This window comes from Erithacus rubecula, assembly GCF_903797595.1.
Source record: "Erithacus rubecula genome assembly, contig: scaffold_141_arrow_ctg1, whole genome shotgun sequence".
Taxonomy (NCBI): Eukaryota; Metazoa; Chordata; class Aves; order Passeriformes; family Muscicapidae; genus Erithacus; species Erithacus rubecula.
Genome location: NW_027635538.1, coordinates 729650 through 756300, shown reverse-complemented (window position 1 = coordinate 756300; position 26651 = coordinate 729650). Strand labels below are relative to the sequence as shown.

Genomic DNA, 26651 nt, shown 5'->3' with positions numbered 1-26651 from the left:
GTGTCCCCACAGCAGCAGGTCCCCAAGGAGTGGCACTGTCCCCCTGAGCCCTGAGTCTGCCCTGCTCCCCAGGGGTCCCCACTCCTCCTGTCTCTGAATCCTGAGCTCAGGTGCAGCAAGAGCAGGAATCACCAGGAGAGGGAGCTGGCCTTGGGAATTTTGGGAGTTTTGGGAATTTTGGGAGCCTGGCTGGAGTGACCAGCTCAGGGAAAGCTGATCAGAGCAAAGACACAGCCCCAGTTCCTGCCCTGCTCCTGCTGCAGGTTTTGGGTCCAAGCCTTGCTTTGGGGCTTCAGCCCCTTCCTTTGAATTCTTTGTGGAGGTTTTGTGTCACTTTTTTCATCAGATTCCAGCAGGCACAGACACACAGAGGCTTTTCTTCTGGAAAGTTGATGCAGAAAAGTTGTTTTGAAGCCCAGCACAGCCCCTGTGTGCCCTGGAAGTGCCCAGTGCCCCTCTGTGCCCCCTCCACCCCACCCTGCAGCTCAGATTCTGTCACCCTGGCTCTCCAATCATTAAAAATTCTAAACCCATCAGTTTTAAAGTCTGCTCTGGGGTTTTTGCTGTGTCTTTAAGGGTGGGAGGGTGGGAGGAGGATCTTGGTTAAGCACTGGCTTCACCCAGCAAGGCCCAGAATTCCCTCCTGAGCCCTTTCATTAACTCTCTGCTCATTTAATCCTGGCAAGCTCCTAAATCCCTCCTCCCAGCCAGCCCTGCTGGGCCCTGGATCATTTTCCAGCCCCTTTTCTCTCTCCCCACAAGAAGCAGCAGCACAAATCCATGGTGGAGCCCCCTGAGGAAACTCCACACCTGCTCCAAGGGGATCTGCACACCCCAGGCACATCCCAAGCACAAATCCCATGGATGTGATGTCCCACTCCTGATTTCCCTGGTAAAGTTTGGTCACAGTTTGTCAATCCCTCCCAGCTCTCCTGGAGGTTTCATTTTTGGGGTTTCATCCCCTCAGTGTCCCCATTTCTCTGTGCAGCTGTTGGGATGGCTCTGGGATCCCCAGGGCTGTGCTGGGTTTGGGATTCCCACTCCAGGAGCAGAGCTCTGCCCAGGGAGAAATGACAGAGATGCTTTTGGGACATTGCCCTGGGTGTCACCATCCCCCAGGTGTCACCATTCCCTGGGTGCCACCATTCCTGATACCAACATCCCCTGGGTGTCACCATTCCCTGGGTGCCAACATTCACCAGGCAATGACCCCCTAAATACCAAAATCCACCAGCTATCAACATCCCCTGGGTACAAATATCACCTGGATACCAAAATCCTCCAGGTACCTGCATCACCCTGGGTACCAACATCTCCCATGTACCAGCATCTTTGGGTGGCAGCATCCTCTGGATACCAAAATCCACCAGGCACCAGCATCTTGGGGTACCAAAATCTGCTAGTCACCAACATCCCCTGGGTACCAGCGTCCACCAGGTACCAGCATCTTTGGGTACCAAAATCTGCCGGGCACCAACAGCCTCTGAGTGCCAGCATCCTCTGGGTACAAGTATCACCTGAATACCAAAATCCTCCAGGTACCAGCATCACCCTGGGTACCAACATTCACCAGGTGCCAGCATCCCCTGGGTACCAGGATCTTTGGGTACCAGCATCACTCTGGGATCCAGGATTTTCCGGGTTCCAGGATTCTCGGGGGTTCCAGGGTTCCCTCCCGGGGCAGCCAGCCCGTGCCCCGGTGGGCGCTGTGCGATGCTGAACCTCACGGAATTTTTCATTTTCATTTCCAGTCACCAGCTGAGGGCGTGCCGAGACCGGGCAAAGGAGCCCGGCTGGAGCGGGGAGCCCGGGGATGCCTCTGGAAAAGCAGCCGGGAGGGGATGGAGCCGCTGCACCGACCCCTCGGCCACTCAATTGTTAATTAAAAAGCCGCATCCCTGCGCCGGGGGCTTTGCCAGAGGCTGGAGTAGGGCAAATACAGAAGGGTGTTAAAAATGAGGGAGTTTGGGGCTCTCAGAGCTGTCCCAATTCCAGAGGCAGGAGCTCCCAGCTCACCTGGGCAGGTGTATCCCAATGGATTCGTGTGTCCCCGTGGGCACCCCCGGGATTTGGGGCTGGGGATGAACCCTGCAGGGAGTGACCCCAAAATGAGCCCCTCCATCCCAGCAGAGCCAGGGATTCTGCTCTCCCTGCAGGGAATCAAGTGCTGAGGTGAGGTTTCAACCCAGAGGTGTGTTTTGGGTTTTTAAACCCAAAAATCCTCCAAGCCTGGGGTGTCCCTCCAGGCACTTTCCTCCCAAATTCCACAAGTTCCCGCCCTGCCTCCTGCAGCAAAACCTCTGTAGGGCCTTTCATCCCTTTTCCCCCTTTTCCATCCCCCTGAGCAGGGAGATAAAGCAGCAGCAGCAGCTCTGCAGGTGCCTCCTGGGGTGGAATCCCTAAAAATGCCACACAAAGCCCCGTGATGGCCTCAAGAGCAGCTTGGGGCATGAGGGGAGGGGGCTGGGCAGTGTTTTGGGGTGACACCGGCAGCCTGAGTGACCCCGGATCCCCGGGGGACACTCGCCAGCGCTGGGGACACACTGAGCCCTTTGTGCCCGTGCTGGGCTGGGCTCAGCCGGGTCACGCAGGAGCCAAAAACGCGGCGGGCTTTGGCTGTGAGCAGAGCTCGGGGCTGAGCCCCTAAATCCCCCCAAAGCCACCCCAAATGAAAGGCAGCTCACCCCTGACCTCCCAAAGCTCAGCTCTGCCCGGGCTCGGCAGGAGCAGCTCCCCCAGCTCGACCTCGGTGTCGCGGTGCCCAGGAATGCTGAGCTCGGCAGGACAGCGAGCGCCGAGCTGGGACAGGCAGCGACCAGCGGCTGCCTTTGCCCAGGGACAAAGGGAAAGGAGCTGCTGCCCCCTGCAAGGGGGGAAAGGGCCGGCACCGGGACCCCCACCCTGCCCCGGGGTGCCCATGGGGTCACACCCACCGGCCACGGGCACCAGGCAGATTTGGGGATGTCTTGGGGCGGTGCTGGATGGGCAGGATGAGAGTGTGGGAGCAATAAACTCCTTTCAGGTGCTCACAGAGCCTGCTCTGGGCACTGCCCCCCTGCCTGTCCTCCTCCTGTCCCTCTGGCTGTCCCTGCTCTCAGCCCGGTGTCACAGTTCCAGCCATGTCCCCTCCTCGCTGTCCCCTGGTTTGGTGGCCTCAGGAGCAGCTCCAGCACGGGGATTCTGTCCCTGCAGGCAGTGCCCAGGCCAGGAAAAGAGATGGAATTTGGGAATAAAAGCAGGAAATGCAGTGGAGATCCAACCTGGCTCAGCCCAGGTGACACTGCTGTGAAAATAAAATCAGGGAGAGAAATGATCCCAAAGAAAGAATCCTGCTGGGATCAAAGCACAGGGAAGGAGGTGGCAGCAGGAATTCCGTGTGGAAATCCCAGAGATTTTGTGTCTGGAGCTGGGGAAAGACAGGACAGGGACAGGATGGACTGGGAGCAGCCCTGGGAGGAGGATTAGGGCTGATCCCAAGGAAAGGTGGGAATTGTGTCCCTGTGCCCCAGGCTCAGGTGAGACCCCACCTGCAGAGCTGCCCCAGCCCTGGATCCCAAATTCAGGAGGACGTGGAGCTGCTGCAGAGAGTCCAGAGGAGATCATGGAAATGCTGCCAGGATTCTGGAGCCAGGCTGGGAGAGCTGGGAATGTTCCCTGGAGAAGGGAAAATTCCAGGGGATGCTCAGAGTCCCTGCAGGGGCTCCAGGAGAGCTGGAATTGGGGACAAGGACACAGGGAATGGCTCCACTGGGAAAGGGGAGATTGGGCTGGGATCTTGGGAAGGAATTCCTGCCTGGGCTGGGATTCCCAGATTTGCTGTGGCTGCCCCTGGATCCCTGGCAGTGCCCAAAGCCAGGCTGGATCCCCTGGGATGGATGAAGGTGTCCCTGAACATGAACTGGATGATCCTTGAGGTCCCAAAGCCTTTGATGAGTCAGGTCCCCATCAATGAGTAACGAGGGCCAGAGAGGAGCTGACAGATTAACCCAGCCCAGAGCAGGTTCAGGGTTGTGCTGACGTGTCCTGTCAGAGATCTCCCACTCCTTAATGAGTGATTAGTTACTTTGCTCTGGAGGTTAATGGGGATGCACTGCAGAAATGATCTGTGATTAATTAAACAGCTTGAGCTGGTGCAGGCACAGCAGTGAGCTGAGCTGGGCTGAGATGAGCTGGGACTAGGGCTGGGTCCAAACTGGGATTAAGGCTGGATCCAAACTGAGATTAAGGCTGGATCCAAACTGGGACTAGGGCTGGATCCAAACTGGGATTAAGGCTGGATCTGAACTGGGTCTGGATCTGAACTGGGATTAATACTGGATCCAAACTGGGACTAGGGCTGGATCCAAGGTAGGATTAAGGTTGCATCCAAACTGGGATTAAGGCTGGATCCAAATTGGGATTAAGGCTAGATCCAAACTGGAATTAAGGCTGGATCCAAGGTGGGATTAAGGCTGGATCCAAACTGGACCTAGGGGTGGATCCAAACTGGGATTAATACTGAATCCAAACTGGGACTAGGGCTGGATCCAAACTGAGACTAGGACTGGATCCAAACTGGGATTAATACTGGATCCAAACTGGGACTAGGGCTGGATCCAAAGTGGGATTAAGGCTGGATCCAAAGTGGGATTAATACTGGATCCAAAATGAGACTAGGGATTGATCCAAAGTGGGATTAAGGTTGGATCCAAACTGGGCCTGGATCTGAACTGGGATTAATACTGGATCCAAATTGGGCCTAGGGCTGGATCCAAGGTGGGATTAAGGTTGGATCCAAACTGGGATTAAGGCTGGATCCAAACTGGGCCTAGGGCTGGATCCAAAGTGGGATTAAGGCTGGGTCCAGGCTGGGTCTAGGGCTGGATCCTGACTTTGGCATCGCTCCTGGAGCTGGTCTGGACCCACCAAACCCACCAGGGCCTGGATGGGCTCTGCAGACCTACAGCCATTCCCATCCCAGTGGAAAAAGCTGCACTTGCTTTTCCCTTGGTTTTTCCTTCCGTTATCCCAAAGCAGCCTCTGTCTCGCTCACTGGGTGCCTTCCAAGCCTCCTCCCCTGAGTCCTGCAATCCCAGAATGGCTTGGGTTGGAATGGACCTCCCACTGCCCAAGTTCATCCAGGCCTTCTCCAGCCTGGCCTTGATCAGAGTTGGGGAATCCACAACTTCCCAGGACAGCCTGTGCCAGATCTCACCCCCTCTCAGGAAGAATTTCTTCCTGAAACCCACCCAAATTTCCCCTGTCTCAATTTGTTCCCATCACTCCTTGTCCTATCACTGCAGCTCCAGGCTGAAGCCAGGCTGTGGCTGAGCTGCTCCCCCAGGATTTGGGGACATTGTGTTGTCCCCAAATCACCTCCTTGCTGTTTTCTTCCTTCATCAAAGCCACCGGTTCCACTGGGAACATCCATCCTCCTCCTGTCTGCTGTCCTGTGCCACAGCTGCACTCCTCATCCTCCAGCCACCCTAAAACCTTCCTGTGATGGTGGCTCAACCCTTCCTGAGCCCGGGATAATCCCAACAAATCCAGTCATTCCCATCCTGCTGCCATCCCAGCAGGCTCTGGAGGATCCCAGTTGTATTTAACTGAGTTTAGACAGAAAGGGTGAGAAAACCAAACCCATCCCTCTTGTGCTGATGGCCAAGGGACAATCCCAATAAATCTTTGTCATTCCCATCCTGTTGGGATCTTGGCAGGCTCTGGAGGATCCCAGCACTGAGTTCAGGCAGAAAGAGTGACCAAGCTCCCATTCCTCACACCCCTCCTGAGCAAATCCCTGCCATTCCCATCCTGCCATCCCAGCAGGCTCTGGAAGATCCCAGTTGTATTTAACTGAGTTTAGACAGAAAGGGGGAGAAAACCAAACCCATCCCTCTTGTGCTGACAGCTCTGCCCCTTCCCAAACACGGAATGATCCCAATGAATCCCCATCCCCACCCTGTTGGGATCCCAGCAGGCCTTGGAAGATCCCAGCACTGAGCTGAGGCAGAGAGGGCGAGTGCCCTGTGTGGGATCCCATTGTGATCCCACAGCGATCTCATGGTGATCCCACAGAGTTCACAGGGTGATCCCACAGCGATCCCACAGAGATCCCAGTGTGATCCCACAGCAATCCCATTGTGATCCTACAGTGATCCCAGGGTGATCCCAGGGTGATCCCACAGTGTTCCCAGGGTGATCCCACAGTGTTCCCACAGCGATCCCATGGCAATTCCAGGGTGATCCCATCCTGTCCCTTCCCCAGGCCGATCCCACAGCGATCCCAGCCTGTCCCTTTCCCCAGGGCTATCCCAGGGCAATCCCAGGTCGATCCCATCCTGTCTCTTCCCCAGGGCTATCCCATGACGATCCCAGTCCGTCCCTTTCCCCTGGGTAATCCCAGGACAATCCCATGACAATCCCATGATGATCCCACCCGTCCCTTTCCCGGGCCGATCCCGCCCGTCCCTTTCCCGGTCCCTTTCCCGGTCCCTCTCCCGGTCCCTTTCTCCATCCCTATCCCGGCGGTCCCTTTCCCGGTCCCTTTCCCGGTCCCTTTCTCCATCCCTATCCCGGCGGTCCCTTTCCCGGTCCCTTTCCCGGTCCCTTTCCCGGTCCCGCCGGAGCCGCATTCACATTCCTGCCGCGAGCGCACTTGTCAGCCGAGCTGTCAGTGCCGCCGTAATGGGGCCACGGCGGTCACTCGTGTTGGGAGTAAACACAGCCCGATCTGAGAAAACAAGAGCAGAGCCCCGAGCTCCCGGCACGGCTGCAGAGCCCCGCTGCTCCCCGGGGAGGGGGCGCCCAGGCTCCCCCCGCCACCCCAAAACCCTCGGCAGGGATGGGGGGTACCCGGCACCCCCGGAGTGCGGATGCGGAGATTTGGGGTTCAATGGGGGATGTTTGGGGTGTGCAGGGGACATGGGGGACGCGAGGCGTTGGTGTCGCAGCTCGGTGACTTCCAGCCGCAGCTGCTTCTGGGGTTTTGAACCTTAAAAAAAAAAATTTAAATGGAGTTTTGCGCATCCCGGAGCTGCCTTGAGCCTGAGGGACCTGTTTGGGGAGAGGGTTCAGCCTCCTCAGCATCCCCCGGGGTCCCTCCAGCGCTGCCACCTCCAGCGGTGTCCCCAGAGGAGGAGGAGGAGGAGGAAGAACAGCTCTGGGAATCTCAGCGCCGCTTCTTCCTTTGGGAAATTCCCCCAACTTCCCAAGCCTCCCAACAAAGGGGCGGCCGCGCTGAAAAGCCGCGGGTTTGGGACAAAGGAGGGAACGGGGGGACGGAGGGAATCCATCCCTCACCCCCCAAATCCATGGGATGCTGCTCTCCCCACTCCCCTTCCCCGGCGCGGTTTATTCACAGACACAAACCCTACCAAAAAAAAACCCAAAAAAAAAAAAAACCACAAAAAACCCCGAAAAAAGCTACAAACGCCACCGAATATTTCCTGCGGGCGGGGAGGGGAGCGGCAGTTTTTATCCTCCTCCAAACCCGACGCAAAATGTTGGGGTCACTCCTCCTTTGAAATCCCCCGCGGCCTTTCTTCCCATTAAACCAGCTCCCAGCTCAGAAGTTTCTTCCCCACCCTCCTCCCCCGCCCACTCCCCCCCCCACCTTTTTTTTTTTTTGTTGTTTTTTGGGTTTTTTTTAATTTCATAATAAAGCATCTCAGATCTCGGAGCTGCAACTCATCTCACACCTAAGCGAGATTGCGTTTTGCACAAGCCTTTCAGCTGTTTTCTCAATCTCTCCTCTGTCTCATTCTCAATTCAGGCAGTTGCTATAGGTATGTTTTAATCCCCAGCATGGTAGATTTTAATTAGTCTTTGTACAGATGGCCAATTAACATTCATTACTTTTGCCTTGAGCGATTAATTATGAGTTTGGATAGAAGGGGAGATGCAGACAGGAAAGATGGGCAGGTGAATAAAAAAAGGGATTTTAATCAGAGTTTGGGAATTTTTTTTTTCCCCCTTCTGATTTATATATATCCACAGGCACACGGAAAGAGGAGGGAAAAGAGGCGACACGGTGCGAGTTCCATTCGCGGGGAGCAATTCCAGAGCCGGAGCGGCGGGACCGGCATCGGCAGCCGGGGATGCCGCAGGCTCTGGGGCTTGGGGCAGCCCCAACCCACGGAGCGCTGGTGGCTCCCAGCTCCTGGGAACCCGCATCCCAAAGGATCCGGGGCTGCAGCGGAGCCGGGGGACAGCGGCGACACAGAGCAGGACGGGCCCCGCAATTGTCCCCTCCCGGGCCCCGGTGACACGTCGCTAATTCTTCCTAATTGATTTTTCACGCCGGCGGGAGGGAGACGGTGACATCCAACAAGGGAGCGGCATGAAAGGGGCTGGGATCTCCCCCCGCAGCCCGGATGCCTCGGCCGGGGCTGGGTAGCCATGGAGAGCCCGGGCCGAGCCGAGCCGTGCCAGCCGTGCCAGCCGCTCCCGCTGCTGTTTCGGGCTTTTTAGCACCTTTGGGGTTTGGTCCTGGCCCGCTCGGGGTGTTTCCTGCAGGATTTTTCTCGGGAGGAGCAGGGAGGGCCCGGAGCTGGCCTGGCACGGCAGGGGAGTGGCTGCGGGAGCTGTCACCTGCGTGGTGACAATGGTTTGTGCATGGCTGTGTCACCCGCGTCCCTGGGTGCGTGTGTCACCTGGATCCCAGAGACATTTCTGCGTGTCTGTGTCACCTGGATCCCAGCGACATTCCTGGGTGTTTGTGTCACCTGCATCCCAGAGTGTTCCTGCGTGTCTGTGTCACCTGGATCCCAGGGACATTCCTGAGTGGATGTCTCACCTGCGTCCCAAAGTGTCCCCTATCGGTGTCACCTGTATCCCAGAGTGTTCCCGGGTGTCTGTGTCACCCGGATCCCAGCGACGTTCCTGAGTGTTTGTGTCACCTGGATCCTGGCACAATGCCTGATTGTCTGTGTCACCTTCATCCCAAAGTGTCCCTTATCCGTGTCACCTGTATCCCAGAGTGTTCCTGGGTGTCTGTGTCACCTGGATCCCAGTGACATTCCTTAGTGCCTGTGTCAGCTGGATCCCAAAGTGTCCCATATCGGTGTCACCTGGATCCCAGTGACATTCCCGGGTGTCTGTGTCACCTGGATCCCAGTGACATTCCTGGGTGTCTGTGTCACCTGGATCCCAGTGACATTCCTGGGTATTTGTGTCACCTGGATCCCAGTGACATTCCTGGGTGTCTGTGTCACCTGGATCCCAGTGACATTCCTGGGTATTTGTGTCACCTGCATCCCAGAGTGTCGCCCCCTGGGTCTCGGCCCCACCTGAGCATCCCCCCAGCCGTGCCTGACCCCTGCCCCAGCTCATCCCGCAGCTCTGGGCAGGGCCGGATGCCCTGGAACCCCCAAATCCGCGCTGGGCACCCCCAGGATCTGCCCCAGCCCTGCCACCCGCAGGGCTCTGTCCCCACCCTGCCTGTGCCTGTGACACACAGCCCCCGACCCGCTCGGCTCCCTGCCGAGGCTGTGGGGGCCCGGGAGGCTCGCACGGCCCCGTCCCCACCTGCAGAGCCGTGGCAGGGTATGGCCCTCCGGGAGCGTGTGCCATGGAAATGTGCACATTTCCTAAAAGCAATATGGAACAGCTAAATATACTGCTCACAAATCTGTTTACACTAATAATGGCTGGGAGCCTGCCATCCATATGACTGCACGGAACCATTGATTCAACAGAAATCCGCTGAAAATTCCTTGCAGGAGGAAGAAACTCGCGGCGCTTCATATCTCCATTTTTACCCCCTTGTTTGGTTTTTTTGTTGTTGTTGGTTTTTTTTAGGTTTTTTGTGGGTTTTTTTTCCCTGATTGTCGAGGAAGGGAGATGGTGGCACCTCTGGCACGGCCAGGTTGGCTCTGCCCATCCCTCGGCCCCTCTCGCCCTGCACAGCCACGGGATACTCAGCAAACCAGCAATTCCCAGCACAGCTCCAAGCGCTGGAGCTGCCTCCAGGGCTAAATGAACACAATATTTACCCATTTCCCACCCAACCGAGGGGTCCGAGGCAGCATCTTGGCGCCGCGCTCTTTCCCATTTTCGGAAAAAAAGAAAAAAAAAAAAAAAAAAAAGAGGGGAAAAAACCCCCTCCGGAATTGGCAGCTCGTGGAGTATTAATGGAAATGCTGCAGACTTGGCTCCCGCTCACCTCCCCAACATAATGTTAAATGGCAGCAAGGCACTATAGCAGTCATTTACATATGGTGCTTATAGACGCCAAACTTATTAACACAATAAAACTGCTGCGCCAGGAGCTTTCCTGCCTATTTTTCTCCTGGAGAATGTCAGTGTTGGAAGCACCTATCCGCCTCGTATGGAAACACCCGGGGCTGCCTTTCATATGGCACCGGCAAAATAAATAAATGACTCAGCCAGGGGCCCCCTCCGACCACTCCCGGAGGGAAGGGGGAGGGAGATCCGTGGATTCGGAGGTTTGGGGGTGGGGGAGATCACCGGAATCCACCAGAACCCCCCAGAACCCCCTGGAAAAGCGCATTTTCTCCGTGCTTGGGGGCAGCTCCACGCCAGGATTGGCTTGAACCCCCCCTCCGCTCTGAGGTGTCCCCAAGGTGTCCCCAAAGCTGCCCTGGGTGATTTCTGGATTGGTTTCCCTGATGCCAGCCCCAGGTGTTTCCATATTTCCACGTTTCCATGTCCAGGTGCTTCCAACAGGGGAATTCTCCACGTGGGAAAGGAGGTGGGAAATTCCCGGCCGTGGTTTTGTGCTGGGAAGTTCGGTGTCCATAAGTGACATTTGCGGGTGGCTGGTGCAGTGTCCCAGCGCCATTTAATGGGATTTTGGGGCTGCTGATCCCCGCTGATGTGACGCTGCCAGGTCCCCTCGGGATTTTGGGGAGGTTCTGCCGGGATTGAAGCACCCTCAGCTTCTCTCTGAGTGTGTCCCGGCCCTGCCATCGCTGGGAATGTTTCTGTCCCGGTGCCGGAGCGGGGATGAGGGCGGGTCACGCTCCCAAATTCCCCCGGAGATGGGTGTGCCATTGCCCGGGGGAAACTCCCCCAGCTCTCCCAGAAAGTTTTGGCTGGAATGAGTGGAGGAGCAGTTCTGGGGGGACACCTGATGGCCCTGGCAAAGGTCTGTGGTGGGACATGGGCCAGGACACAATCTGCACCCCAAAAACGCTGGGGAGCCCGGGCTGACCTGAAAATCTGCGTGCCAGCTTTTCCTGGAGCTGGCAGTGGATAAAGCCGGGAGTGAGAACTGAGCAGGGGATGCAAACCACAGCAGCCGAGGGGACTCAGGGGATCAGAGGTGAGGGAGGTGCCCGCTGCCAGCCAGAGAGTGGCAGTGCCACATGAATATAACAGTGCCACAGAGCCATGGCAGTGCCACATGAATATAACAGTGCCACACACCTATGGCAGTGCCACAGAGCCGTGGCAATGCCACATGAATATAACAGTGTCACACACCCATGGCAGTGCCACAGAGCCATGGCAGTGCCACATGAATATAACAGTGTCACACACCCATGGCAGTGCCACAGAGCCATGGCAGTGCCACAGAGCCATGGCAGTGCCACACGAATATAACAGTGTCACACACCCATGGCAGTGCCACAGAGCCGTGGCAGTGCCACATGGATATAACAGTGTCACACAGCCATGGCAGTGCCACATGAATATAACAGTGTCACACACCCATGGCAGTGCCACCTGAATATAACAGTGTCACACACCTATGGCAGTGCCACAGAGCCATGGCAGTGCCAGACACCTATGGCAGTGCCACAGAGCTATGGCAGATGTGACCAGAGCTGTCCCTGTCCTGTGTCCCTGCAGGAATGACCAGAGCTGTCCCTGTCCTGTGTCACTGCTGGACAGGAGTGACCAGAGCTGTCCCAGTTCCACCAAGGCCAGAGGGTGTCCCAGCTCCTGGAAATGCTTTCCCAGGGCCATGGGCCCCTCACAATCCCCTGGGGGTGTTCCCAGCTGGGGATGATCCTGTCAGGAGCTGGATCTTCAACACCTACAAGGACCTGGCAGCCAAATCCTGTTTGCTCAGAATTCCTGATGTCACCCCCAGAGCCCCAGCTGTGTCCCCTCCGAGGGTCCTCAGGACGTGCCAGCCCTGGATGTGCCCAGAGCCCAGCCAGGAGCTGGCACAGCAGATCCCACCGTGCCTGGCAGGGTTTGGAGAGGGGAGGGTGGATGTTCCCTATGGAAAAACCACTGAGAGCCTGTGGAGGTGGGGGGAACCCAGCAGCCCCTTTCCCTGCTGGAATGGCCTCTCCCAGTCCAGAACTGGGGCAACTGGGTGGCCTCCTGTTCTTAGAGTTGGGGTGGGATCCTCTCTCAGTCAGCCTGATCCCAAAAACTCATCCATCCATCCATGGACCCATCCATCCATCCATGGACCCATCCATCCATCCATGGATCCATCCACCAGGCACAGGGTGGGATTGTTGGGCTGTCTGCACAGGAGCTGGACTGGATGATCCCTGTCAGTCCCTTCCAGCTCAGGATATTCTGATTCTGTGATTCTGTCATCCATCCCTCCATCCCTCAATCCCTCCATCCATGGACCAGCTGACAAAAGCACCTCCATAAAAGACACTGAGGGAGGTGACAGCAATCACCTGCTGGAAGCCACCGGCTTCAGGCACCATTTATTGCAATCCACAATATCCCTGAAGCAATGAAAATCTAAAAACCAAAATAAAATGAAAGCAGGAAAACCTCCTGAAGCTGCCAGCCCTAAATCCGCCCCCATTTCCCCCGTGCCCCCAGGGCTGCCTGGATGGCCGGTGAGGAGGAATCCGGGCAGGAGCCGTGCCCTGAAGAGCAGGAGGGGAAACGCCGCAGCGCTTTGAAGTCTGCTCAAGTTTGAGCGCTGCGGGGCCGGGGCTCATTTCCCACTCCCGGGCCGCGGTTACCGATTAACGAGGGGACAGAGCTGCGTGTGCGGGGCCAGCGCCCTGCCGGGGCTCCGGGGGTGCTGATGGACGCGGACACAGCGGTCCCGCTGTCCCTCTGTCGCTGCTCGCTGCCTGTCGCGTCCCTCTTTGCGTCTCCTTCTCTTCGCTTTGCACCTTGCAGGATTGGATTTTACAGACCCCCCCTTATCCCATCCCTGCACCCCCGATCCCGGTGCAGCCGCCCCTGCCCGGCCCCGGCGGCGGCTCTTTGGTTCAAAAGGAAAATGGTTTGTTTATTTTCTCCTTTTCCCGAAGCTGCTCCCGGCCGGAATCCAGCGGCAAGGAATCCATCCCGGCTCCCCTGTCCTGGGCATTCCGCGGAGAAAGTTTTCCTCTCGATAAAATTCCAGCCCGAGCAAGACCCCCCGCTGGGTTTGTTCCCCAAAGGATTAAAATCCTGCTTGAGCTCTCCTGGAGCTGGGAGCAGGCCTGGGAGCAGAGAGGAAAAGGAATTTAAAGATGAATTTGGGGTTCTCGGTCGGTTTCAGCCTAGCAGCTCCCCGGTTCCCTTCGGAGCATCCGAGCAGCCTCGCCTGGACCCTGAGCCGGGACTGAAAACCACCGGGGTGAATTGGGGGAAAAAAAAAAAAAAAAACAGACAAAATCAGAAAGAAAAATTTCTAAATTCCCGAGAGGGCGATTCACCCCCAAACCGAAGCTGCTCCCTCCCAAAAAACGCTGCGGTGGAGCCGGGGCGCGCAGGGGAGATGCCGCCGGCGGGGATCCCACGGCAGCAGCCGCAGCCCGGCCGCTTTTGGCGTTTTTCTCCCGCAGAAGATGCTGAAAGCGAGGGAGATCCGCACCAAACGAAATCCCGGCCCCGCGCCGCGCTCCGGGGCCGCGGATCCCGCAGGGCAGCGCCGGAGGGGCCGAGAGGAAAAAGACAAGAAAATAAGGGAAAAAAAAAAAGAAATTAAATTGAATTCAATCGGATTAAATTGATTGAAATAAAATTCCACAAACGGTCCTGAGCCAGGTTTCCTCGGCTGAGCCGAGCTGTCCCCGTGTCCTCCTTCCCCTCCCCGATCCCATCCCTTCCCTTCTTCCCCATTTCCATCCCTTCCCTTCTTCCCCGTCCCTTCCCTTTCCCATCCCCGTCCCTCCGCGCGCGTTCCCCGCTCCGCTCCCGCTGCCCTCTCCGCCAGCTCTCTCACCCAACTCCGCTTCTTTATTTCCACTCTTCCTATTAAAAAAAAAATATTATATATTTTAAAATCTATTTATAAAATATTTGAAATGTCGGTTATTTTTTCCCCCTCTCTCTGTCTTGCGGAAATGAAAATAAAAAAATAAAAAAAAAAAAAAATTAAAAAAACGTTTTGCCGACGCTCTCGCTCCATTTTTAGGCTTTCACTTCTCTGGGATTTGGTGTAATTTTTCCTTTCCTCCCCCCATCGTTGTCGCCGCAGCCTCTTGCGGGAGCGTGTCCGCGCAGAGCCCGCGGGCGCGCAGCAGCGCTCTGCTCTCCGCGGGGGGAAGGATCCCGCGCGGAGTATTTCGATCCAGCCAAGTGGAAAATAGACTTTCAACCCCCTTTGTGCGGGAGGGGAGGGCTGGCCCCCGCCTCCGCGGGCCGACAAAACTGCGAGCAGAGCCAAACTGCGGAGTGAACTCGGGACCGGCCCGCGCAGGGGCTGCGCGCCCGCGCAAAACCGCCCAAATCGCCGCTTCTTGGGAGCTTGGACTTTGTTGTTTTGGTTTGGTTTTTTTTTTTTTTTTTTTTCTTTTCAATTCCCGGCGCAGGATCGGAGCCGTGGGAACAGGTTTCGGTCCGGGGAAGGTCCTTTGGAAGGGGACACGCGGAGGGGAGCGGAGCTTGCGCGGGGGGCGGGAGAGGTGAGGGAGGTTTCACCTGTCCCTCCCCCCGCGGGCCGGAGTTCTGCACCGCAGCTCCGGGCAGGGCTGGATTTTTTAGTTAAATAGGGGGAAAAAAAAAAAAAAACAAAACAAGACCCAAACCAAACCAAATTTAAAAAAATAAAAAAAAAAAAAAAAAAACAAAAAAAAAAAAAAAAAAAAAAAAAAAAAAAAAAAAAAAAGAAAACAAACAAACAAAAAACCCAACTCAAAGAAGAAGAAGGAAAAAAAAACAGGAAATTTTAAAGATTTTTTTAAATTCAGAGGGAAACCCCCCCTCGCAGCCGGAGCCCCTCTGCCACAACTTCGCGGCGCCTGCGGGAGCGGCTCCAGTCCAGTTTTTCGGGCGCTCTCTGCGTCCTTTTGCCTCCTCTGCCTCCCCTTCCTCCCCTGCCTGCCCCTGCCTCCCCTTCCTGCCCCATCTCCCCCTGTCCTCCCCTGCCTCCCCCCGGCCTCCCCTGCCTCCCCTGGCCTCCTTGTGCCTCCTCTGCCTCTTCCCGGCTGCCCTCGTTCTCCTCCGGCTCCTCTTGCTTCCTTTTCTCTCCCCTGCCTGTCCTTACCCCTCTCTGATCCGCATTGCCGCCTGGACTTCGCACTGCCCGTGCTATCCCAACCCACCCCTGCCACCTTCCCATTACCGCACCCCATTATCCCATCCCATCATCCCATCCCGTTATCCCATCCCATTACCGCATCCCATCATCCCATCCCATTATCCCATCCCGTTATCCCATCCCTTCTCTAAATTCCTTGCTGTCCCATCCCATCCCTACATTTCCTGCTCTCTCCATTCCGGCCCCGCTCTCCCATCCCATCCCTAAATTCCCCGCTCTCCCGTCCCATCCCATCACTACTTTTCCTTGCTCTTCCATCCCGGCCCTGCTCTCCCATCCCTATATTCCAAACGCTGCTCTCCCATCCCATCCCATCCCATCCCTAAATTCCCTTCTCTTCCATCCCATTATCCCATCCCATTATCCCATCCCATCCCGGCCCGGCCCATCCCGGCCCTGCCTCCCCTCCCAGCCCAGGTGAGGCCGCCCCAGCCCGGCCCCGCAGGTACCGCCCGTGCTCGGAGCGGGGCTCGGGGCCGCGTGGGCTCCCGCGGGTGGGCGCGGGGCGGGGGCGGAGGAGGGGGGAGGGCTGCGGGCCGCGGTCCGTGTGTGTGTGTGCCGTGCCCAGGGGGAGGTTTCTGCTCACGCACACACACACACACGCACACACACACACCGCACACACGCGCGCACCCGCAGCACCGGCCCCGCTCCGGCCCCCCCGCCCCGCTCCCGGCTCACACCATGTTCCAGCCGTCCGCCAAGCGCTGCTTCACCATCGAGTCCCTGGTGGGCAAGGACACCCCCCTGGGCCCCGAGGAGCCCCCTCGCCCCGCCGCCCTCGCCTACCCCGGCCCCGCCGCCGCCGCCGACGCCGCCGCCTTCGCCCCCGGCTTCCAGGGAGCCGCCGGCCGGGCCCTGTACGGCAGCGCCGAGCTCGTCTTCCCCGAGGCCGTGGGGCACCCAGCGCTGCCCGTGGGGCCCCCCCAGCTGGGGGGCTCGGCCCTGCCTCACCCGCACCCCTTCTTCGGGCCGCAGCACCGCGACCCGCTCAACTTTTACCCCTGGGTGCTGCGGAACCGCTTCTTCGGCCACCGCTTCCAAGGTGAGCGGGGGCTGCGGGGGGCTGCGGGCCGGGGGCTGCGGGACCGGGGGGCTGCGGAACCGGGGGGCTCCTTGTCGGGGGTCGCGGCTGCAGGGCAGGACCTGTTGCTGCCGTGCCCGCACTCACGGCCGCGGCCACGGGCGCTCCACAATTCACGGTGCCTCCGAATTCCCGGTGCCGGTATCTCCGAATTCCCGGTATCTCCGAATTCCCGGTGCTCCGAATTCCCGGCGCTCCGAATTCCCGGTGCCGGGCAGAGCCCCCGGAGCTCGGCAGCCCCGCAGAGTCCCGGCCGAGCATCGCCGAGCTCCGGGCCCCGGGACCGGCGCCGCCGCTCCGTGCGCAGCCGAGCCGCCAATTTGGTTTTTTCTCCTCGCCGGGAACGAAGGGAAGGATTTCGGTGCGGCGGATCTCGGCTGCGCAGAGAGATGTTGTTTGGTTCTGTAGATTTTCTCTCGATTCCTTTTCTCCTCCTTATTTCTTTCTTGTCTTTCTTTTCTTTTCTTTCTTTTCTTCACTTTCTTGTTTTGCTTCTTTCGTTCTTTCATTCTTTCGTTCTTTCATTCTTTCTTTCTCTTAATTTTCTGATTCTGTCTCTATTTCTTTTACCTTTATTTTCTTTCACTTCTTTCCTTCCCACCCCCTTTCTTTTCTTTTTCCTTTCTTTATCTGCGTCCTTTTCTTTCCCTTTTTTCCCATATTTTTTTTTTCCTCGTTTTATTTTTTCTCAGTTTTTTCCTCTTTTTTTTTTCACCTCTCCGTCTCCCCTCTGTCCCGCCGCGGTGCCGGGGGGTCCCGCAGCCCGGATTAGTTTTATCTGCTCGGCACCAAGCCCTCGCTTGTCCCCGGGGCTCCGCCGGGATTGCGGTCGCTGCCCACAGCCCCGGGCCCGGCCCGCCGCTCTCCCGAGCCGTCCCTCTGTCCTTCCTTCTCTCTCCGCCTTTAATTTTCTTTTTCTTCCCTTGCTTTCGTTTCTTTCTGCCTTCTTTCGCTCGATTGCTTTACAGTTTTCCTTCTCTCGTTCGTTTTCCTCTGCCTCTTTCATTCTTTTTTTTCTTTGCTTTCTCACTTCTTGTCTCTTTTTTCCCTTCTCCTTTCACTTTCTTTTCCTTCTCTTTTTTTCCCTTTTCTCTTTCTTTCCCTCTTTTTAAGATCGCTTTCCCACTTTTCTTTCCTTGTTCCCTTCCCTCTTTCTTTCTCCCCTGCACTTTTTTGATTCAGTTTCCCTTTTCTATTTTTTTCCTGTCACTTTCTCACTCTTCCTCTTATTTTATAATTTCTTTTTCTCTCCGTCTCACCTTTTTCTCTCTGCCTCTTTCTTTCCTCTTCCTGCCGCTCTCCCCATCCATCCCTTCTCCCTCTTTCTTTTTTCTTTCTTCCTTCCTCACTCCTCTCCCTTTGACGCTGCGTCCAACCCCACCATGGGGCTACAAGCGAGAACGGGAGACAAATTTTGGAGCGGGAAAGCTCCCCAAAACCCCGCCATTCCCTTTTTTATGCCCTCCCCGTGTGCCAGGGCGGGGGAATCAGAGGGGAGCGGGGCTGAGCCGTGCGTGTGCCCGCAGGGAGCGAGGTGTCCCAGGAGAGCCTCCTGCTGCACGGCCCGTTCGCCCGCAAGCCCAAGCGCATCCGCACGGCCTTTTCCCCGTCGCAGCTGCTGCGCCTGGAGCGAGCGTTCGAGAAGAATCACTACGTGGTGGGAGCCGAGCGCAAGCAGCTGGCCAGCAGCCTCAGCCTGTCCGAGACGCAGGTACGGCCACGGGCCGGGCCACACCCGTGCCGACGGGTCACACCGTGTCCCATGGTGTCCCATCGTGTCACACCGTGTCCCATGGTGTCCCACCGTGTCACACCGTGTCCCTCCGTGTCTCACTGTGTCCCATCCTGTCCCTCCGTGTCCCACCGTGTCCCTCTGTGTCTCACCATGTCCCTCCGTGTCCCATCCTGTCTCTCCGTGTCCCTCTGTGTCTCACCGTGTCCCTCCGTGTCCCATCCTGTCCCTCCGTGTCCCACCGTGTCTCACTGTGTCCCATCGTGTCCCATCGAGTCCCTCCGTGTCCTACTCTGTGTCTCCGTACCCTACTGTGTCCCACCCTGTCCTGCCGTGTCCCTCCATGTCCTTCCATGTCCTACTCTGTCCAACCGTGTCCCACTATGTCCCAGCCTGTCACACCCCGTCCCACTCTGTCCTTCCATGTCCTGCTCTGTCCCACCCTGTCCCTCTGTGTCCATCCGTGTCCTATTCTGTCCCACTGTGTCCCTCCGTGTCCCACCCCGTCCCACTGTGTCCCACCCTGTCCCATCGTGTCCCACCATATCCTACTCTATCCAGCCGTGTCCCTCTATGTCCCTCTGTGTCCCACCCTGTCCCACCCCGTTCCTCCGTGTCCCTCCGTGTCCCCTCTGTCCCCCACCCTGTCCCAGACCCGGGAGCACTCGGCACTCGCACAGTGCTCGGTGTGAAATTCCAGCTGGGATTGCCCCAGGCCCGGAGCCCCTCGTTCCTGAGCCCCTCGGGGTGGATTTGGGGTTGTGGCTGTTCCTGGGCTCCTCGGGGTGGATTTGGGGTTGTGGCTGTTCCTGGGCTCCTCGGGGTGGATTTGGGGTTGTGGCTGTTCCCGGGCTCCTCGGGGTGGATTTGGGGTTGTGGCTGTTCCTGGGCTCCTCGGGATGGATTTGGGGTTGTGGCTGTTCCTGGGCTCCTCAGGGTTGTGGCTGTTTCTGGGCTCCTCGGGGTGGATTTGGGGTTGTGGCTGTTCCTGGGCTCCTCGGGATGGATTTGGGGTTGTGGCTGTTCCTGGGCTCCTCGGGATGGATTTGGGGTTGTGGCTGTTCCTGGGCTCCTCAGGGTTGTGGCTGTTTCTGGGCTCCTCGGGGTGATTTGGGGTTTTTGTGTGACCCTCGGGTGTCACAGAAGCTGTGGCAGGTTTGGGGCTGGCAATGCAGCTCTGCCATCATTCCAACTCTCACCGAGCTTTTCCAGTGTTTTCTCGCTGGTTTGGGGTGTTTTCCCCCGGGAGCAATTGCTGGGTTTAAAAATCCAGTTAGGAAAGGAGCAGCAGCCTTCAGGCTGCCCTGGAAATCTGGAAAACCTTTGGCTGAGCTGAGCAGCTCCGAGTCTGTGCTCCAACACCCGGAATTCGGGATGGATGTGGAGACAGAGACGCGAATGGCTTTGGATGAGACTTTCTGGGATCAGAACAGGCATTTCCCAGGAATGTAGATGTGAGGAGACCCAGGAGAAGCACAAGGGTGAAAGGAAAAGTGAACAGAGCTGGGGGAAAATCAAGGAATTGGGGCTGAGCATCTCTGTGTGTCCAGGCCCGGCGCCCTGGTTCCCAAATGCTCCGGGGGAAGCAGCGTTATTCCCCAGGATGTGCAGCAGCTGAGGGAAGGAGAAAGTTTCCCCCAAATTCTGGTTCGGTGGTTGGGCCTATTGTAGCGAATTAATTGAATTTTTAATCTTAAATTTAATTGGGAAATAAAGCTGGAGCCGTGGGTGTTCCCAGTACCCGCCTGGCTCATCCTTGCCCAGGCTCTGCCAAACAAAACCTCCAGACGCATCTCTGGGAGCAGGAAGTTCCTGGGAGGAAAATGAAAATGTCACCGGCACGGGGACAGCGGGGAGGAGCAGCTGGGGGTGTCTGGAAGCAGCGACTGAGCCCCCCAAACCCCGAGGGTGTTTGGATCCCCAGGGTGATGCTGTCCCGACCCCCAGCCCGACACCGGCTCGGGGCCCTTCCCGCTGCTCTCCGGGCTGAAACGGAGAAAAAAAAGGGGAAAAAAGGACAAAACCCAAAGGTCAAAGAACAGCCAGGAGCTTGTCGGGGTGGAAAGGGCAGCTTGGGATGCCCCGGGGGCAGCTGAGCCTTTTCCAGCATTGCCCGGAGCCGAAATGCAAAAATTCCATTTACTGGGGAAATGCGGCGGCATTGAACCCAAATCCCAGGGAGGTTTCCGAGTGCAAAGGGCACACGGGGATATTTTAAATTTCCGTTTTTTCGTGTGCTGCAGCCTGTTTGGTAGTGTGGTGTCTGCATGATTTTGGGAGGCTGCTGTGCTGGCAGGGAGCGAGCACGGGGACAGTGATCCCGTCCTTCCCCACGGATCCATCCGGGAATGGGCACCCAGCAGAGGGGATTTCAGGCTGCAGGGAAAAATATTTTTCCCTCGTTTTGTGGCTTTGGAAAAATAATTGGGGAAAAAAAAAAAAAAAAAAGAGAAAAAAATTCTGGTTTAATTACCTGGAGGGAAATATTCCCAGTGTGCCGAGGGATGGGGTATGGGGTGGGATACAGTCAGGTATTGGGATTGGAGGAGAAGCACAGCCAGGGGCTGGTGGCTGTGCCTAACCCACGATATTATTATTATTATTATTATTATTATTATTATTATTATTATTATTATTATTATTATTATTATTATATTTATGTTTATATTTATATTTAAATATAGGTGGTAAATCCTGCATGGAATCAAATTTCCATGAAAACCAGCCCATGTTATCCATGACACCCACCCTGGTGTGACACAGGTGTGTTCTCACCTGGGGCCCCACACCTGAGCCCACCCTTTGGGGGATTGCATCATTTTTTCATGGATTTACCAATTCCCAGCTGGGGTTGCAGCCCCTGGCTGGGCCTGGCTCTATTTCCCAGCTGCTTTTCCCCCTGGAAAAATGAGTTTTGCCCTTTGGGCTTTGCCAGCTCCGGGTCCCCCAGGCAGGGAGCAACACCTGGAGCAGCCCTGGGAAGGTGAGAAGGGCTCAGGTGCTGCCCAGCATCAGGAAATGCCTTTGGGACATGGGGTGGGGACGTGCAGCTGTTTAACCCCTTCCCAGCCGCTCTCCCAGCGAGGAGCTGCGTGAATTCGGGATGAGGAACAACAGGAACGGCAAAACCAAAGGGACTGGGGGAGAAAACGCAGCTCCTGACACCAATCCAGGTGTTCCATGAGGGGATCAGGGGGAGAAGGGGCAGGGAGAGCTCTGGAGGGAATGTGGGATGGCCTGAGCGAGAGGAGGGGTGGCTGTGATGGGGACACGGGGGAGTGGCAGAGGTGGCATCGAGCTGGGCGTGTGGTGGGGACATTGGGGTCAGCAGAGACCTGTGGGGTCAGCAGAGACCTGTGGGGTCAGCAGAGACCTGTGGGATCAGCAGGGACCTGTGGGATCAGCAGGAATTTGTGGGGTCAGCAGGGATCCGTGGGATCAGCAGGAATTTGTGGATCAGCAGGGATTTGTGGGATCAGCAGGGACCTGTGGGATCAGCAGGGATCTGTGGGATCAGCAGGGACCTGTGGGATCAGCAGGGATCCGTGGGATCAGCAGGAATTTGTGGATCAGCAGGGATCTGTGGGGTCAGCATGGATCTGTGGGATCAGCAGGGATCTGTGGGATCAGCAGGGATCCGTGGGATCAGCAGGGATCTGTGGGATCAGCAGGGATCTGTAGATCAGCAGGGATCCCAAGTCCTGTGGGATCAGTAGGGGTCTGTGGGATCAGCAGGGATTTGTGGGATCAGCAGGGACCTGTGGGATCAGCAGGGATCCCAGTGCTGTGGGATCAGCAGGGATCTGTGGGATCAGCAGGGATCCCAGTGCTGTGGGATCAGTAGGGGTCTGTGGGGTCAGCAGGGATTTGTGGGATCAGCAGGGATCTGTGGGGTCAGCAGGGATCCCAGTCTTTGTGGGGTCAGCAGGAATCTGTGGGATCAGCAGGGATCTGTGGGGTCAGCAGGTATCCCAGTGCTGTGGGATCAGCAGGGATCTATGGATCAGCAGGGATCCCAGCTTTGGATGCTCTGGGATTTGTGTGCTGGGAACGGGGAGAGCTGGGGCTCATCATTGTGCCCTGTGGGGTTGGGCACCATCCTGCTGTGCCCTGTGGGGTTGGGCATCGCCCCTCTGAGCCCAGAATTCCCAGCAGAGCCGCTCCACCCCCGGCAAACCTCAACTGGGGTCTCAAATCTGCATTCGCCAAGCAGAAGGAAATTTTGGGGTGGTTATGGAGTCACCCCAGTGTCCCCTCACAGCTCTGGGATTTTTATGGGGTCTCTGTAAATCCCAGTGTCCCCTCACAGTTTTGGGGTGATTATGAACCCCGCTGTCCCCTCTTTGAGCCGTCCCTGCAGGGACAGAGCAGCCCTGGCCAGGGGCTCGGGGCCGGCTGGGAATCACAGCCACTTTGTAATTGATAATTAATAATTAACGGAGCGAATGCCTGGGAATCACAGGAGGAGAAAGATGCCCAGATAGAGCCGGAGAGTGCCCCGGCCGAAGCCCGGGGCTGGCAGTTGTCCCCTCCCCGCCCGAAAACTGTCCCCAAAAACAAGCCACAGAAGTTTTGGGGTGTCTTGAGGAGCACGGGGACAGCAGGGACGGGCGGAGGGGCAGCGCTGGCGCTGGGGGTGGTGGCACTTGGGGTGACAACCCTGTGTCCCCACCCAGAGCCATCCCAGCGCCCTCAGCCCTTGTGCCATCGCCTGGGGCCACCGGATTTTAAGTGTCCCCAGCGCGGTGGTGGCAATGTCACCTCCGGGGCAGCGCTGGTTCCCGGAGCAGAGCGGGGTGTCCCGGTGGCCGTGGTGGCCCTCAGGGCACTGCCCAGCTGGGAAGGCGCAGGGAAACACGGGCGGGAGCCGCGCGGGGCGGGAGGTGACCCCGGGGTGCACAAACCCCCGGCAGGAGAAGGGTTAATTAATTTGGGAAGGGATAAAAGCCCGGGCTCGGGTTTAAACCAATTACTGCCGGAGTCGGGATGAGGCTGGGAGGGGGCGGCTTATCCGCAGTGCCCACTGAGAGCTTCCCACACTTTTCCCATGCGGGCTGCGGCACCAGGGAGCTCCTCCAGCCTGGGAACACCCCCATTCCCAAATCCTGGAATTTTGGGGAGTCTCACCCCGCATCCCGGCTGTGCCAAGGAGCAAATCCAGCCTGGGGACATCCTCATTCCCAAATCCTGGAATTTTGGGGAGTCTCACCCCGCATCTCGCATCCCTGCCGAACCGAGCCGGGCAGAGCCGCTGCTCCCCCGCCCCGCCCCGGCACTTTAATCGCTTCATGCCTTGGTTCTCTTCCATCATTTAGGGATAAGGCAGCTCCGCTGCTCCCAGAGCGCTTTAATTAAAGTTCGCAGAGCGCTCTGAATGGAAGGCGCCAGCTCGGGATTGCTCCGGGAATGCCCCAGAGGTGGGAAAGGCAGCGGGTTGTGTCCCGGGAGGGGTCAGGACACGGCCGGGGCCGGGAGGAGCCGTTCCGAGCCGGGACTGCCGGGATGGGCTGGGCTGGGATGGGCTGGCTCCAAGGAATGCCAGACTGGGATGGGAATGTCTGGACTGGGATGGGAATTCTGGATTGGGATGGGAATGTCAGACTGGGATGGGAATGTCTGGACTGAGATGGGAATGACTGTCCAAGACGGGAATTCTGGACTGGGATGGGAATGCCAGTCTGGGATGGGAATGTTGGACTGTGATGGCAATGCTGGACTGAAATGGGAATGCCAGTCTGGGATGGGAATGTCGGACTGGGATGGGGATGCCAGCCTGTGCCACTGGGCAGGCTCTGGAGCTGGCAGTGCCCGTGTTGGTGCTGAAGGATGGGAAAGGGGCTGATGATCCCGGGATCAGGCACAGCTGAGAACTGCCAGCGGCTGCAGGATCCAGAACAGCTGCAGGGGGAGAAGGCTCAGCCTGGCTGGGCTGAGATGGGCAGGGCTGGATTGAGATGGGCTGGGCTGGGCTTGGCTGAGCTGGGCTGGGCTGGGATGGGCTGGGCTCGGCAGAGCTGGGCTGAGCTGGGCTCGGCAGGGCTGGGCTGAGCTGGGCTCGGCAGGGCTGGGCAGAGCTGGGCTGGGCCGGGCTGGGCTGGGCTGGGCTGGGCAGAGCCAGGCTGGGCAGGGCTGGCAGCGGTGGCTGAGCAGCTCCTGGTGCTGCGGGCCTGGGAGCCAAGCAGTGTCTACAGCCTGCCTGGGGCATCCTCATCCTGCTTGGGCCTCCCCATCCCACCTAGAGCATCCTGGATCTCACCTGGGCCATCCTGGATTCCACCTGGGGCACCCCCATCCCACCTGCAGAATCCACATCCTGCACACTGCCTGCAGCATCCCATAACCCTGCCTGCAGCACCCCATAACCCTGCCTGCAACATCCCATAACCCTGCCTGCAGCACCCCATAACCCTGCCTGCAACATCCCATAACCCTGCCTGCAGCACCCCATATCCCATAACCCTGCCTGCAACATCCCATAACCCTGCCTGCACCCCCTCCTTTGTCTCCAGGGCTGTGAGGTGGCAGTGACCACATTTGTCCCTCGTGTCCCACCTCGCCATGGGAAACTGAGGCAGGGCAGGGTGGCTGTGCAAGCACTCTTGGAGGGATATAGGGTAGGGATAGGGACAGGGATATAGGATAGGGATAAATAATATGAATAGGGATAAGGAATAAAAATGGAGATACAGGATCAGGGTAGGGATAGCGGGAAAAGTGGTGGGGATAGGGATAGTGATAAAGGATAAGGAGAAATGAATGGGGATAAAGGACAGGGACAGGTACAGGCATAGGGACAGGTACAGGCATAGGGACAGGGACAGGGATAGGGAATTAGAATAGGGATAAGGAATAAGAATAGGGATAAGGGGTAAGTGATGGGGATAGGGATAAGGGACAGGGAATTAGAATAGGGATAAGGGATAGGGATAGGGATGAGGACAGTGACAAGGACAAGACCAGGGTCAGGGCCAGGAACAGAGACAGGGCAAGCGACAGAGACAGGAACAGGGACAGGAACAGGAACAGGGACAATTTGGCCGCACTCCAGTAAAACCCAAACTCCCTGTCTGCAGCAGCCAGCTGTGCAGATCCAGCTGTACAGATCCAGCTGTGCAGGGCTGGCTATGCTGGGCCAGCTGTGCAGATCCAGCTGTGCAGATCCAGCTGTGCAGGGCTGGCTATGCTGGGGCAGCTGTGCAGATCCAGCTGTGCAGATCCAGCTGTGCAGGGCTGGCTATGCTGGGGCAGCTGTGCAGATCCAGCTGTGCAGATCCAGCTGTGCAGGGCTGGCTATGCTGGGGCAGCTGTGCAGATCCAGCTGTGCAGATCCAGCTGTGCAGATCCAGCTGTGCCAGGCCCCCCCAGTGCCCGCTCTCTGTCCCAGGTGAAAGTGTGGTTCCAGAACAGGAGGACGAAGTACAAACGGCAGAAGCTGGAGGAGGAGGGCCCCGACTCGGAGCAGAAGAAGAAAGGCTCTCACCACATCAACCGATGGCGCCTGGCCACCAAGCAGTCCGCCGGGGAAGACATCGACGTCACCTCCAACGACTAAAGCGGGGCCGGGCTCCCGCTGCGGCCACCATGGCCAGGAGCCCCGGCCAGCCCGGGGGGACACAGGCGGCGGCACCCGCCGGACTCTAGGGACGCGGCCCCCGCCGCCGCCGCGCCTTTGCCGGGGGTGCAGCCCGGGCAGGGCCCGACCCCCGTCCCCCCGGCCCCCCCAGACCTCGGAGGGGTTTTCGGGGAGCTCCGGCCCAGCCCAGGAGGGAGAGGAGCTGCCAGGGCGGAAAACCGCGCGCGCTCCTCGGCGCCGGAGCCGTGACATCCAACAGCGCGTCCCGCACAGCGCCGTGTCCCCAGCCCTGCATTCTCCAGTGTCCCCAACCCCTCATTCTCCAGAGTCCCCAACCCTTCATTCTCCAGTGTCCCCAACCCTTCATTCTCCAGTGTCCCCAACCCTTCATTCTCCAGAGTCCCCAGCCCTGCATTCTCCAGTCCCCAGCCCTTCATTCTCCAGTGTCCCCAACCCCTCATTCTCCAGTCCCCAACCCTTCATTCTCCAGTGTCCCCAGCCCTGCATTCTCCAGTGTCCCCAACCCCTCATTCTCCAGAGTCCCCAACCCTTCATTCTCCAGTGTCCCCAGCCCTGCATTCTCCAGTGTCCCCAACCCCTCATTCTCCAGAGTCCCCAACCCCTCATTCTCCAGAGTCCCCAACCCTTCATTCTCCAGTGTCCCCAGCCCTTCATTCTCCAGAGTCCCCAACCCTTCATTCTCCAGTGTCCCCAGCCCTTCATTCTCCAGTGTCCCCAACCCCTCATTCTCCAGAGTCCCCAACCCTTCATTCTCCAGTGTCCCCAACCCTTCATTCTCCAGTGTCCCCAACCCTTCATTCTCCAGAGTCCCCAGCCCTGCATTCTCCAGTGTCGCCAGCCC

At 57.8% G+C, this 26651-nt stretch overlaps 1 protein-coding gene across 1 annotated transcript; it reads left to right on the top strand.

Annotated features, from left to right (window-relative positions):
• Positions 1-16084: 16084 nt before the first annotated feature.
• On the top strand, positions 16085-25990 carry LOC306816684 (homeobox protein EMX1-like; the record flags this gene model as incomplete). The annotated part of the gene is made up of 3 exons (XM_079333118.1): positions 16085-16445; positions 18011-18195; positions 25601-25990. The coding sequence occupies 3 exons, from the start codon at positions 16085-16087 to the stop codon at positions 25766-25768; spliced, it is 714 nt and encodes a 237-aa protein (XP_079189244.1). The 3' UTR covers positions 25769-25990.
• Positions 25991-26651: the final 661 nt, after the last annotated feature.